At 52.8% G+C, this 15,523-nt stretch overlaps 1 protein-coding gene across 1 annotated transcript in view; it reads left to right on the top strand.

Annotated features, from left to right (window-relative positions):
* The window catches only part of KDM1B (lysine demethylase 1B), a 118,221-nt gene that overhangs the window by 68,353 nt on the left and 34,345 nt on the right, over nucleotides 1-15,523 (top strand). The window contains exon 12 of the mRNA XM_075314705.1: nucleotides 11,315-11,486. Coding sequence (XP_075170820.1) covers nucleotides 11,315-11,486 — 172 coding nt within the window. The remainder of the gene's footprint in view (nucleotides 1-11,314; nucleotides 11,487-15,523) is intronic.

Below are 15,523 nucleotides of genomic sequence, written 5' to 3'. Positions count from 1 at the left end.
ATATGATTTTTTGCTTTTTGGAAAGAGATTGAAGAAATACGGGTCCACGTCTGGACTCCCGGCATGTCCCTTCTCACCCCACTGTGTCGGCGGTGTTGTAAGGTTGATTTCCAAGGCTGGAGCCTTACATGCCGTGCTCCTTCACCATCCCTCCTGGGCTCTGGATTGAAGAGGGAGCCAGCGCGGTCTTCATGCCTGGCAGGAGACCGGTCTCCGTCCACAGCCCCTTCAGGACTCTGCTGGACCTCAGCACTCATCCCCAGGGACCTGGCCCTGCGTCTCAGCAGCTAAGTACCTGAGACGTTCATATGTTGGGGGTCTTTGTCCTTTATTGTATGGGGAGAGTGTGTTTGCTGTACTTGTTTTTGGCATTTCCGGCGGGTTCTCTGGCTTTCGCCCGAAACCGCACCGATGGTGCCTGCGCGTCGGCCTCGCTGCTTAAATTTAGGCCCCGGCTTCGCCGGAGGCCTAGTTTCTGTAACCTGCCCTCGCATGTCACTCATGCAGAGGGACAGGCACGGCTCCTCCCGGCGGCCGTCCTGCACAGGGGAGGGACACTCCCCACTGCTTGTGACTGACTCCTCCCCTACAGGTCTCTATGGTCCTCCAGATCCCGCCTTCCTACAGGGACGCCCCCTGTCCCGCCCCCTCTCTTCGCTCCGGCGGCCATTTTCTTGGACAGCGTTCACTCTGCGCTGGGCCATCCTGCACTCTGCATCCCTGCTGAGGTGCTGTGCATTGGGGGTCCGGGCTTCGGGATCTGGAGGGCACACAACACCGCTTCCAGCGGTCTGGTAAGCCACAGCCGGTCTCTGGCTGTGGACCTCTGTATATACTCCCTGGGGTTCATTCTCTTGTAGAAGTTGTCCCCACTCCAGCAGCATGTCTCACACGAGGAGCAAGGCTCCAAAGCTTTATACTGTATGCGCTGCATGTAAGCTCCTGCTGCCTGAACCGAGCACCTATCCACATTGTGATGTCTGCTCTAACTTGGCGGTGCCACAGCCTGGAGTCTCACCCCCAGTGGTCTCTCAGGCTGCTTCTGCACCTGTGGCTGAACCCCCGGCCTGGGTACAGTCCTTTTCTAGGTCTATCTCACAGTCATTTGCTGAGTCCATGGGACTTCTGTCCAGGACTTTGATGAATATGCATCAGCCCCCTTTACAGGGTGCCTCTAATGCTCTTGCTAAGGGTCCTTTAGGATCCCTATCATCTGACCTCCGTCCACCGGAGCTCACAGAGGATTCATCATCAGGGCACAGACCCCGTCCTCCTAAGAGGCGCCGCAGGGTTTCCCCTCCCTTCTCATCCCGCGGTTCTGATTCAAGAGCTGACTCGCAGGATGAGGAGGATGCCTTTACAGGGGGCTCGGAGGCTAACTCCATGTGCCCCATTGATCTTTCCGAGGGTGACTCAGAACTTAGTGACTTGATTGCTTCCATTAATTCTGTACTGGATCTCAATCCGCCAGTATCAGAGGAGCAACCCTCTCTGGCAAAAAAGCACCAGTTTACCTCGCCTAAGAGAGTAAAGAGTGTGTTCTTTAACCACTCCAGTTTTCAGACCGCTGTGACCAAACCCAGGGCCTGTCCTGACAAACGCTTCCTAAAGCGTGGTTCTGATGACCGTTTTCCCTTTCCACCTGAGGTGGTCAAGGAGTGGGCTAACTCCCCAAAGGTAGACCCTCCGGTGTCTAGGCTCTCAGCCCGGACCGTTGTGTCGGTGGCTGATGGCACTTCCCTTAGGGATGCCACTGACCGTCAGATTGACCTTCTGGCCAAATCCGTGTATGAAGCGGCGCGGGCCGCGTTTTCCCCAACTTTTGCAGCAGTGTGGGCTCTCAAAGCCATCTCTGCTTCTCTAGAGGAGATGTGTTCTCTCACCAGGGAATCTATGCCCGAGATGGTTGCCTTAACTTCTCAGGCTTCAGCTTTTTCATCTTATGCCATGTCTGCAATGCTAGAGGCTGCTCACCGCACTCCGGTGGCTTCGGCTAATTCCCTCGTTATCCGCAGGATCTTGTGGCTTCGAGAGTAGAAGGCAGATGCTTCTTCCAAGAAGTACCTTGCTGGGCTCCCCTTTGCTGGTTCCCGGCTGTTCGGTGAACAGCTGGATGAAATTATTAAAGAAGCTACTGGCGGGAAGAGTACTTCCATGCCACAAACCAAGACCAGGAAACCTGCCCAGGGTAGGAATGTCGAGGTTTCGCTCCTTTCGTTCCTCCAACTGGTCGTCCTCAAAGCCCTCCGCCTCGTCCGCTAACTCAGCTAAGGACCAGAAATCCAACTGGCGCACAAAAGCGCGTCCAGAGAAGACCGCAGGAGGTCCTGCCACTAAGGCAGCCTCCTCGTGACTCTCTGCCCGCTCTAGCAACGTCCTTAGTCGGTGGCAGGCTCTCCCACTTTGGCGACGCTTGGTTTCAACAAGTCTCCGATCAGTGGGTGAGGGAGATCATCTCTCACGGCTACAGGATAGAATTCTCTTCCAGCCCGCCAAACAGATTTTTTTCTCTCAACTCCCCCCTGCTCCAAGGCCGCCGCCTAATCACAGGCCGTGGCAGCCTTGCAGGCCAACGGAGTAATTGTACCAGTTCCCGCCCGGGAACGGTTCAGAGGTTTTTACTCAAACCTCTTCCTAGTTCCCAAAAAGGATGGTACCTTCCAGCCCATCCTGGATCTCAAGCTTCTCAACAAGCATGTTCGGGTGCGGCACTTTCGCATGGAGTCTCTGCGATCAGTTATTGCCTCAATGACCCAAGGGGATTTCCTAGCGTACATCGACATCAGAGATGCCTATCTACATGCCAATTGCAGTTTCACACCAGCGTTGGCTACGCTTTGCAATAGGAGAAGATCATTTCCAATTCGTGGCTCGCCCCTTCGGGTTAGCCACGGCCCCTCGGGTATTCACCAAGGTCATGGCAGCAGTGATTGCGGTTCTGCACCTCCAGGGGTTGGCAGTGCTTCCTTACCTGCACGACCTTCTAGTCAAGGCTCCATCCAGCGCAGACTGTCAGCGCAGTGTCTCGCTCACTCTCGCCACTCTAGCCCAATTCGGGTGGCTTGTCAATCTTCCCAAATCCACTCTGACTCTCACCCAGAGTCTCACGTACCTAGGGATGCAGTTCGAGACTTTGCCGGCACTTGTGAAGTTGCCCTTAAACAAACACCTGTCACTCCAGTTGGCGGTGCGCTCTCTCCTGAGGCCCCGCCGTTATACCCTCAGGCGTCTGATGCAGGTGCTGGGTCAAATGGTGGCGTCCATGGAGGCTGTTCCCTTTGCCCAGTTCCATCTGCGCCCCCCTGCAACTGGACATTCTCCGCTGTTGGGACAAGCGGCCTTCCTCCTTACAGAGGTTAGTGGCTCTGTCGCCACGGACCAGGAGCTCTCTTCAGTGCTGGCTTCGGCCCCTCTCCCTGTCCCAAGGGCGCTCCTTTCTGGCCCCGTCCTGGGTGATTCTCACCACGGATGCCAGTCTCTCCGGCTGGGGAGCGGTATGTCTCCACCACAGGGCACTTGGACTTTGTCCGAGTCAGCCCTTTCAATCAATGTGCTGGAAACCAGAGCTGTGCTTCTAGCTCTCCTAGCATTTCACCACCTGCTCGCGGGCAGACACATTCGAGTCCAGTCAGACAACGCGACAGCGGTTGCCTACATCAATCATCAAGGCGGGACACGCAGCCGCCTGGCAATGATGGAGGTACAACGCATCCTTCAATGGGCGGAAGACTCCAGGTCCACCATATCCGCAGTCCACATCCCAGGCGTGGACAACTGGGAGGCAGATTACCTCAGTCGTCAAAGCGTGGACGGTGGCGAGTGGTCCCTGCACCCGGCAGTATTTCAGTCGATCTGCCGCAAATGGGGCACTCCGGACGTGGACCTAATGGCATCCCGTCACAACAACAAAGTTCCTGTTTACGTGGCTCGCTCCCACGATCCTCAGGCCTTCGCCGCGGACGCTCTGGTTCAGGACTGGTCCCAGTTTCGTCTGTCCTACGTGTTTCCCCCTCTAGCTCTCTTGCCCAGAGTACTGCGCAAGATCAGAATGGAGGGTCGTCGAGTCATCCTCATTGCACCGGACTGGCCCAGGTGAGCTTGGTATCCGGACCTGCTCCATCTGTCCGTAGAGATGCCGTGGCATCTCCCGGACCGTCCAGACCTACTCTCGCAAGGTCCGTTTTTCCGCCCGAATTCTGCGGCCCTCAAATTGACGGCGTGGCTCTTGAGTCCTGGATTTTGACGGCTTCTGGTATTCCCCCTGAAGTCATCTCCACTATGACTCGGGCACGCAAGTCTTCCTCCGCTAAGATCTATCACAGGACTTGGAAAATTTTCCTGTCCTGGTGTCGGTCTACCGGCCATCCTCCTTGGCCATTCTCCTTGCCGACTCTTCTGTCTTTTCTACAGTCCGGTCTGCAGCTAGGACTGTCCCTCAACTCCCTCAAGGGACAAGTTTCGGCTCTGTCAGTTCTGTTCCAGCGGCGTCTCGCTCGGCTGGCTCAGGTCCGCACCTTCATGCAGGGCGCGTCTCACATCATTCCGCCTTACCGGCGGCCCTTGGACCCCTGGGACCTTAACTTGGTGCTCACGGTCTTACAGAAACCCCCCTTTGAGCCTCTTAGGGAGGTTTCTTTGTATAATCTTTCACAGAAAGTGGCCTTTCTGGTTGCCATAACCTCTCTCAGGAGAGTCTCTGATTTGGCTGCGCTCTCCTCGGAGTCTCCTTTTTTAGTCTTTCATCAAGACAAGGTGGTTCTCCGTCCGACTCCGGACTTTCTTCCTAAGGTTGTCTCTCCCTTCCACCTTAACCAGGACATTACTTTACCTTACTTCTGTCCGGCCCCTGTTCATCGCTTTGAAAAAGCTCTACATACTCTAGATCTGGTGCGTGCTCTCCGGATCTGTGTGTCTCGCACCGCTGCGCTTAGGCGGTGCACCTCTCTTTTTGTGCTAACCACAGGTCGGCGCAAGGGCCTCCCTGCTTCTAAGCCGACCTTAGCCCGTTGGATTAGGTCGACCATTTCGGACGCCTACCAGAGTACACAGGCGCCTCCCCCGCCGGGGATCAAAGCACACTCGTCCAGAGCTGTCGTGCCTCTTGGGCTTTTAGGCACCAGGCTACGGCTCAACAAGTCTGTCAGGCTGCCACTTGGGCTAGCCTGCATACCTTCTCAAAGCACTACCAAGTGCATGCTCATGCTTCGGCAGATGCGAGCTTGGGCAGACACATCCTTCAGGCGGCGGTCGCCCATTTGTGAAGTTAGGTTTTGCCTACTTCTTAGTTTTTCTGTTTATTTCCCACCCAGGGACTGCTTTGGAACGTCCCAAGGTCTGGGTCTCCCAAAGGAACGATAAAGAAAAAGAGAATTTTGTTTACTTACCGTAAATTCTTTTTCTTATAGTTCCGTCTTGGGAGACCCAGCACCCTCCCTGTTGCCTGTTGGCAATTTCCTTGTTCCGCGTGTTTTCACCGGCTGTTGTCGTGGACAGAGTTTCCGGTTGTTCCTGCTCTTGCTCTGTTCTACTTGTGGGTGGCTATTCTCCTTCAGCTTTTGCACTAAACTGGCTGGGACTGGCTCACCAGGGGGTGTATAAGCTCAGAGGGAGGAGCTACCCTTTTAAGTGTAGTACTTTGTGTGTCCTCCGGAGGCAGAAGCTAAACACCCAAAGGTCTGGGTCTCCCAAGACGGAACTATAAGAAAAAGAATTTACGGTAAGTAAACAAAATTCTCTTTTTTTGCTGCGATTACAGCTGCAAGTCGCTTGCGGTATGTGTCTATCAGTTTTGCACATCGAGAGGCTGAAATTCTTGCCCATTCTTCCTTTGCAAACAGCTGGAGCTGAGTGAGGTTGGATGGGGAGCGTTTGTGAACAGCAGTTTCCAGCTCTTTCTACAGATTCTCGATTGGATTCAGATCTGGACTTTGACTTGGCCATTCTAACACCTGGATACATTTATTTGTGAACCATTGCATTGTAGATTTTGCTTTATGTTTGGAATCATTGTCTTGTTGGAGGACAAATCTCCATCCCAGTCTCAGGTCTTTTGCAGTCTCCAACAGGTTTTTTTTTTTTTTTTTTTTGAAGAATGATCCTGTATTTGGCTCCATCCATCTTCCCATCGATTTTAACCATCTTCCCTGTCCCTGCTGAAGCAAAGCAGGCCCAAACCATGATGCTGCCACCACCATGTTTGACAGTGGGGATGGTGTGTTCAGGATGATGAGCTGTGTTGCTTTTACGCCAAATATATTGTTTGGCATTGTGTCCAAAAAGTTCGATTTTGGTTTCATCTGACCAGAGCACCTTCTTCCACATGTTTGGTGTGCCTCCTAGGTGGCTTGTGGCAAACTTTAAACAAAACGTTTTATGGATATCTTTGAGAAATGGCTTTCTTCTTGCCACTCTTCCATAAAGGCCAGATTTGCGCAGTGTACGACTGATTGTTGTCTTATGGACAGACTCACCCATCTCAGCTGTAGATCTCTGCAGTTCATCCAGAGTGATCATGGGCCTCTTGGCTGCATCTCTGATCAGTATTCTCCTTGTTTAACATTACATTTTTGATGGACGTCCAGGTCTTGGTAGATTTGCAGTGGTATGATACTCCTTCCATTTCAATATGATCACTTGCACAGTGCTTCTTGGGATGTTTTTAAAGTTTTGGAAATGTTTTTGCAACCAAATCCGGCTTTAAACTTCTCCACAACAGTATCACGGACCTGCCTGTTGTGTTCCTTCGTTTTCATGATGCTATCTGCGGTTTAAACAGAACACAGACTCTCACAGAGCAGGTGCATTTAAACGGAGACTTCATTACACACAGGTGGCTTATATTTATCATCATCAGTCATTTAGGACAACATTGGATCATTCAGAGATCCTCAATGAACTTCTGGAATGAGTTTGGTGAACTGAAAGTAAAGGGACCAAGTAATATTGCACGCCCCAATTTTCAGGGGTTTTTTATATTATTTTTTACAAAAATTTAAAATAAGCAATAAATATCGCTCACCTTCACAATTGTGTACCACTTGATGTTTATTATTCACCATAAAATTTAAATTTTTTATCTTTATGTTTGAAGCCTGAAATGTGGGAAAAGGTTATATATATAATTAATGTGTGTGTATATGTTGTGACAATGTGGGCCCCAAACGTGTGGGAAACCATGCGTCAGGTAGCGGGATTGAGGCACACAGGAACACTTTGTCACTTTAAACAATCTAGGTGATTTATATCTTCATAAACCACGCTGTATAACAGGCCACAGCCACTCTCCCCGCAGGACAACAATGTCTCACTGTCGGTTTCAACCACCGAGTGTCCATACAGTTCATTCTCTGGTATCAGCGTGTCCACATCCTCTTTTCTCAGGGTTACCTGTCAGTCGCTTTGCAGGTTTCTATGTAGGCTCGACCTCCAGGGAGACTCTCTCTCACTGGGCTCACTATCCCGGTCCTCGGACCAGCTCCGTTCGACGGCACCTGCTGTCAGGCCAGAGCCCCAGTAGACTCTGCAACTCCCTGGACTCTCACAGCCCTTTGCTGTCTCAGCATGCACATGATCTCCTGACCATGTGCTTTCAGCAAGATGGCTCCCACCTACTCACAGCATGATTAAAACCCATTAGACACACCCATGTATGGGAGGCATGTGGATGGTCAGTCCCGCCCATCACCTCTGACCATCTCATGAACCCAGCCCTGAATACATACTGCAATCCTCATGGAACTACAAGTCCCAGAGAAACATTCCAGGTTCAGATCGCAGAAGCCCTCCGCCTCTGTGCCACATACCGGCCATTCACAACACATTGCCGGTCGCTACATCACTAAATATATATGTATAATATACATATATATATATATATATATATATATATATATATATATATTATATAGATGTTGTTGTGTTTAGTTACCAAGTGTTTGTGTAGGGCGCTGTACATGTTCTGGGTGTTGTCTGGGTGTGGCAGGGGGTGAGAGCGGTGTTGTTTGTGTGTTGCGTTGTGTGTGTTGCGTTGTTTGTGGAGCGCTGTGTGTCTGTAGCGTTGTGTGTGTGTGTTTTGGTGGGAGGTATGTTTTGTGCAATGTGTGTGTTGTGCGGCATGTGTGTATATTTGTGTGTGCGGTGTTGTCTGTGTGTGTGTGGGTGTCTGTGTAGGGCGGTGTTTGTGGTTCCCAGTGTGTGTGTGGTGTGTTGTGCAGTGCGTGTGTGGCTGTGTGTGTGTGTGTTTTGGGGGGAGGTGTGCACCCCCCATCGTGCTCCATCCCCCATGCTGCACACCCCCCATCGTGCTCCATCCCCCATGCTGCGCACTCCCCTTCGTGCTCCATCCCCCATGCTGCGCACCCCCCATCGTGCTCCATCCCCCATGCTGCGCACCCCCCATCGTGCTCCATCCCCCATGCTGCGCACCCCCATCGTGCTCCATCCCCCATGCTGCGCACTCCCCATTGTGCTCCATCCCCCATGCTGCGCACTCCCCATTGTGCTCCATCCCCCATGCTGCGCACTCCCCATTGTGCTCCATCCCCCATGCTGCGCACTCCCCTTCGTGCTCCATCCCCCATGCTGCGCACTCCCCTTCGTGCTCCATCCCCCATGCTGCGCACTCCCCTTCGTGCTCCATCCCCCATGCTGCGCACTCCCCTTCGTGCTCCATCCCCCATGCTGCGCACTCCCCATTGTGCTCCATCCCCCATGCTGCGCACTCCCCATTGTGCTCCATCCCCCATGCTGCGCACTCCCCATCGTGCTCCATCCCCCATGCTGCGCACTCCCCATCGTGCTCCATCCCCCATGCTGCGCACTCCCCATCGTGCACCATCCCCCATGCTGCGCACTCCCCATCGTGCTCCATCCCCCATGCTGCGCACTCCCCATCGTGCTCCATCCCCCATGCTGCGCACTCCCCATTGTGCTCCATCCCCCATGCTGCGCACTCCCCATTGTGCTCCATCCCCCATGCTGCGCACTCCCCATCGTGCTCCATCCCCCATGCTGCGCACTCCCCATCGTGCTCCATCCCCCATGCTGCGCACTCCCCATCGTGCTCCATCCCCCATGCTGCGCACTCCCCATCGTGCTCCATCCCTATGCTGCGCACTCCCCATCGTGCTCCATCCCCCATGCTGCGCACTCCCCATCGTGCTCCATCCCCCATGCTGCGCACTCCCCATCGTGCTCCATCCCCCATGCTGCGCACTCCCCATCGTGCTCCATCCCCCATGCTGCGCACTCCCCATCGTGCTCCATCCCCCATGCTCCGCACTCCCCATCGTGCTCCATCCCCCATGCTGCGCACTCCCCATCGTGCTCCATCCCCCATGCTGCGCACTCCCCATCGTGCTCCATCCCCCATGCTGCGCACTCCCCATCGTGCTCCATCCCCCATGCTGCGCACTCCCCATCGTGCTCCATCCCCCATGCTGCGCACTCCCCATCGTGCTCCATCCCCCATGCTGCGCACTCCCCATCGTGCTCCATCCCCCATGCTGCGCACTCCCCATCGTGCTCCATCCCCCATGCTGCGCACTCCCCATCGTGCTCCATCCCCCATGCTGCGCACTCCCCATCGTGCTCCATCCCCCATGCTGCGCACTCCCCATCGTGCTCCATCCCCCATGCTGCGCACTCCCCATCGTGCTCCATCCCCCATGTTGCGCACTCCCCATCGTGCTCCATCCTCCATGTTGCGCACTCCCCATCGTGCTGCATCCCCCATGCTGCGCACTCCCCATCGTGCTGCATCCCCCATGCTGCGCACTCCCCATCGTGCTCCATCCCCCATGCTGTGCACCCCCCATCGTGCTCCATCCCTCATGCTGTGCACCCCCCATCGTGCTCCATCCCCCATGCTGTGCACCCCCCATCGTGCTCCATCCCTCATGCTGTGCACCCCCCATCGTGCTCCACAGTCACACTTCAGATAGTATGCACGCACACATCTGATCGCATACACTCACACCCCACTTCTGCCTGTGCCCTCCGGTGTGCGGTCCCAGCAGCTGTGCTGCACGCAGTGCTCCTCTGCCTTCTGCCGACACGCACACATCCGATCGCATACACGCACACACACACACACACTGACGATATCGCACATACGCGCTCACACACTCGCAACATCCGGAGATACCACATGCTTCTGGCCATGTGATCCTCCGGCAGGTCCTGGAAGGTCACTGCACGCACAGTATCACCACCGAGAAGCAAGCGATATCACGGGATGATGTGAGTGTGTGGATGCGATCTGATGTGTGTGTGTGTGTGTGTGTGTGTGTGTCTGTTCTTATGTGTGTGTTCCGCCGCTGCAGGACCTTGATGCGCTCACCTGGGAGCCGGTGTACGCTGGTAACCATGCTACACAATATTACATGGTTACCAGCGTACCCCGCCCCCCGCTCGCACGGGAGCCCACACCAGCGTACGGCGGCAACCCCAGCAATGCGAGGGTATGTGTCGGCTGGGTTGGCGGCGTACGCTGATGTGGGCTCCCGGGGGTACAGCACTCATGGCGGCGTACGATGATGTGGGCTCCCGGGGGTACAGAACTCACCTGGGGGTCGGGGCTCAGTGTCGTTTCGAGGAATGCGTGCAGGGGGCGGGGCCAGAGTGAGTGTGCAATGCGTGAGGGGGGCGGGGCGTGGCCGAGTTGCCAATGCATGCAGGGGGCCGGGGCGAGAGGCCAATCCGTGTGGGGGGCGGAGCCGAGGCGAGGCGAGCGGCCAATCTGCTGTTTGTCACCGTAAGGACACAATTTTGGAGCAAGACAGACAGACAGAATAAGGCAATTATATATAGAGATATTTATATATTTATAATATTGGTGTGTGTATATGTCACCACAAAAACAAACATACACTAATGAAGTGCTAGAAATAGATGCTTCAGAAATAAACCTGCCAGCATTTCCTGGAGTGTCTTCCTTTGGCAAAACTCACCAAATATATCATTGTCTAAAAGAAGCAGTGTTCATGTGTAATTAAACTGTTGGAGCGGACTTTACAATGCTTCCTTTTCAGTGTTCTATTGAAGAACTTTGAAATGTACAGTTATTTTTCTTTTTTACACTTTAGAATAACAAATCGTAAACCTACACCTAACAATTTTTGTTGCCTTCTCTCTTTTTCTTTCTCCCCGAAGGTCTTTTATTTTGTTTTTTTTCCCTTTTAAGTACTTTTTATTCATTAACCAACCATAATGGACAAACAGAACTTTGATATTGATTTAACCTTTACCGTTGTGCTACTTTTTACTATCTGTTCTTTTTTTTTTCTTCCAACTTTTTTTTATATTTTTATAATAGACTGGAATTAAAATGAGGAAACTTCGGGAAAAGTGTGATTTGATTCAGGAAGGAGGAAGATTAACTGACTCTGCTATAGACAAACGCATGGATTTTCATTTTAATGCCATACTGGATGTTGTTTCAGAATGGAGGAAAGATAAGAGTCAGCATCAAGATGCCCCACTTGGAGGTATCCCACATACACATTCTCAGAGCACGTGTTTTTTGTTTTTATTTGTTTTAAAGCACCACTCCAGTGGCGTTTTTTTTTTTTTTTTTTTAAATTTCACGCTGGAGTGGTGCTTCTAATAAAAGTCCTCTGCCCCTAGTCTTATACTCACCTTTTGACATCTACTGTTGTCAGTGCTGCTTCTGTAGTTTGACCAGTTTTTCATGGAGTGAGCCAGAGGTCACAACTCAATAAATCTATGAGTGTGATGCCAAAATAGGTGAAAATGCCGAAGGGCAAATATAAGACCGAAGCCAGAGACCTGAAGTTAAAAACACAACTCCAGCACTGAAGAAATAAACCAAAACTCTGGAGTGGTGCTTTAATATGCCGCAAAGCAGAAGAACGCAATGAACTATAACCAGATGGGTAGGAAATCTAGTGGTTACATATACAAAACACAAGTCCTTTTATTCCAGACTAGGATAATATACATGAAGCAGAAAAGTATAAAGCACTCCAAGGAGAATTAAAATGCCAGGACTGATTATCGGTGAATATAAGGTTCACAATAATTCAGGCTTGGATGAGGGAAGGGGAATACAGAACACATATAACAAAGAAGGAACATATCAAGAAGAATTATTTTTTTCTTCGGCGCTCTATTGGGAGACCCAGACGATTGGGTGTATAGCTACTGCCTCCGGAGGCCACACAAAGCATTACACTAAAAAGTGTAAGGCCCCTCCCCTTCTGGCTATACACCCCCAGTGGGATCACTGGCTCACCAGTTTTCTGCTTTGTGCGAAGGAGGTCAGACATCCACGCATAGCTCCACTGTTTAGTCAGCAGTAGCTGCTGACTATATCGGATGGAAGAAAAGAGGGCCCATATAGGGCCCCCAGCATGCTCCCTTCTCACCCCGCTTGTGGTTTGTAAGGTTGAGGTACCTATTGCTGGTACGGCGGCTGGAGCCCACATGCTGTTTTCCTTCCACATCCCCCTGAGGGGCTCTGAGGAAGTGGGATCTTACCGGCCCCAAAGCCCTGAGGCCGGGCTCCATCCACAGACCCATTGAACCTGCTGGATACGGAGCTGGGTACCGTTCAGGGACATGGCCCTGCACCATTCAGGTACTCTGTGTCCCCGTACACACAGGCACAGCACACTCCAGACTTGCTGGGTGTGCTAGTGCGCCGGGGACAGTAAAGGGTTACAGTCACTGCAGCCTAGCTGAGTGACTTTATGTATGGGGAACTACCGCGCCGGACGCTCCGGGAGCGGCGGCGCGGCTGGGACTTGTAGTGCGCCGGGGACTTAGCGCCGACCGCGCTTTTACGGCGGCGGCGCTTATAAATCCAGTCCCCGGCTTTTGCGGCCTAGCTCCGCTTCGTTCCCGCCCCCACCCTGTCAATCAGCAGCGCCGAGGGCTGGAGCCTTATTTACATGCTCCAGCCCTCTCACTGGACACTGTGGGACGCCGGTTTCCCGCTCTGACTTGGGGGCACGCCCACGGCCCGCCCCTACTCACACGAGCTGGAGAAGGACGCCGGCAGCCATTCCTGCAGTCCGAGCTGAGAGATCGGACTCTGGGCAACCAGGCACAGGACTAGGGCGACCACACACCCGCTTATAGGCGAGCGGTAAGCGGCACCTGAAGTGCTGACCCCACTAAATACCGCAGTTGTCCATTTGTATTTTTATGCTTATACTGCATAGGTCGCTATTTTTGGCTATATGCCCTCTTAGATGGCGACACATCAGCAGCAGGAAAGCGGGGGTGCTAAGGCACAGGCTTTCTATGCTGCTTGTATTGCAGGTACTGAAGTGTTCATGTGTATTTATGCTTGTATGCTATACACTGCACTGTACGGTCGCTAGTCTGGGCTATTTTCGCCTAGAATGACTAGACTACAGCAGCAGAAAAGCAGGGGTGCTGAGGCACAGGTTTTTTCTATGCTGCTTGTATTGCAGGGGTTGCAGTGTTCATTTGTACTTATGCTTGTATGCTATACATTGCACTGTATGGTCGATATTCTGGCCTATATTCCCCTAGATGGCTAGTCTACAGCAGCAGAAAAGCAGGGGTGCCAAGGCACAGGCTTTCTATGCTGCTTGTATTGCATGTGCTGCAGTGTTCATTTGTACTTTATGCTTGTATGTTATACATTGCATTGTACGGTCGCCATTCTTGGCTCTATGTCTTAGATGGCTAGTCGGCAGCAGCATATAAGCAACACAGGCTTTCGATGCTGTTTTTACTGCATGTGACACTGTTCCACGGCACTGAACCCCATTGTGTGCAATGCTCCCCTGGAGCACTTGGTCAGCCGGGGTCTCTACTAGACGTGGCCAAAGGAACCACCTGTCAACCCTGTCCAAGGACAGGGATGGAGTTGCATTGGGATAGAGACTTGCAGTCCGGACAGGCCATGGGCAAATCATTGCTCCCTGGCCACCCTCATTGGGAATAAAATCGGTTCCCCGGGGGGGGTCCCAGGAGGCTCTCTGTATGATGAGGCAGACGTAGCTCATCAGGACTTTGATCCTGACAACGCTCTCAATCCGGATACACCGGATGGTGACGCCATAAGAATGATCCTATAGCGTCCATCAATGGAATGTTGGATCTTTCTCCCTCAGCTCCCCCAGCGGAAGAGTCAGCTTCACAGCAGGAGAAGTCCCATTTCAGTAGCTCAAACGTATTTTGAGTTTTTTTCTGGCCACGCTGACTTCAGAGAAGCAGTCCAGGAACACCACGCTTACCAGATAAGCGTTTTCCCCAAACGTATTAAGGATACACGTTATCCTTTTCCCCCTGACGTGGTCAAGCGCGGGACCCAGGGTCCAAAGGTGGATTCTCCAATCTCCAGGCTTGCGGCTAGAGCTATAGTTGCAGTGGAGATGGGACTTCACTTAAAGATGCCAGACAGATAGACTGTGGTTGAAATCTGTCTATGAGGCTATCGGCGTGTCGGTTGCTCCGGCATTTACAGCCGTATGGGCACCCTAAGCTTTTCAGCTGTCCTTGCACAGCTGGTCTTGAGCATATGTACATTTGTGCCGCAGGGGCGTCCGTATCCTCGCAATGTCTGCATTGCGACTTACCCTATTAATGCTGTCCTGGAAGGACAGTCGAGGTTTCGGTCCTTCCCAAGCTCGGGCAGGTCCCAATTGTCCTCGTCCAAAAGAGCTGAAAATCCTCAGAGGGGCTCAGTTTCCGGGGGCTCAATCACGCCCAAGGAAGGCAGCCGGAGGAACCGCTACCAAGGCGGTCTCCTCATGACTCTCAGCTCTCTCATCTCTCCGCATCCGCGGTTGATGGCAGACTCGCTCGCCTTTGGCGACATTTAGCTGCCACAGGTCACAGACCGGTGGGTGAGGGACATTGTGCCCACGTGCACAGGACAGAGTTCTGTTCTCGTCCTCCGACTCGATTCTTCAGAACGTCCCCACCTCCCCACCGAGCCGATGCTCTTCTGCAGGCAGAAGGAGTGGTAATCCCTGTTCCTCTTCAGGAACAAGACACGGTTTTCCTCCAATCTGGTTGTGGTGCCAAAAAAGGATGGCTCTTTCCGTTCCGTTCTGGACCTAAAACTGCTCAACAAGCACGTGGAGGCCAGGCGGTTCCGGATGAAACCCTCCGCTCCGTCATTGCCTCAATGTCTCAAGGATATTTCCTAGCATCAATAGACATCAAAGATGCTTATCTCCACGTGCCGATTGCTACAGAGCACCAATGTTTTCTACGTTTCGTGATGGGAGACGACCATCTTCAGTTCGTAGCTCTGCCATTCGGTCTGGCGACAACCCCACGGGTGTTCACCAAGGTCATGGCGGCAGTGGTAGCAGTCTTGCACTCACAGGGACACTCTGTGATCCCTTACTTGGACGATCTACTTGTCAAGGCACCCTCTCAAGAGGCATGCCAATTCAGCCTGAATGTTGCGCTGGAGACTCTCCAGACGTTCGGGTGGATCATCGACTTCTCAAAGTCAAACCTGTCACCGACCCAATCACTAACGTCTCTTGGTATGGAGTTTCATACTCTCTCAGCG

The sequence above is a fragment of the Anomaloglossus baeobatrachus genome, chromosome 6 (assembly GCF_048569485.1).
Source record: "Anomaloglossus baeobatrachus isolate aAnoBae1 chromosome 6, aAnoBae1.hap1, whole genome shotgun sequence".
In the NCBI taxonomy this organism is placed as follows: Eukaryota; Metazoa; Chordata; class Amphibia; order Anura; family Aromobatidae; genus Anomaloglossus; species Anomaloglossus baeobatrachus.
This window is presented reverse-complemented; position numbering and strand designations above follow the sequence as displayed.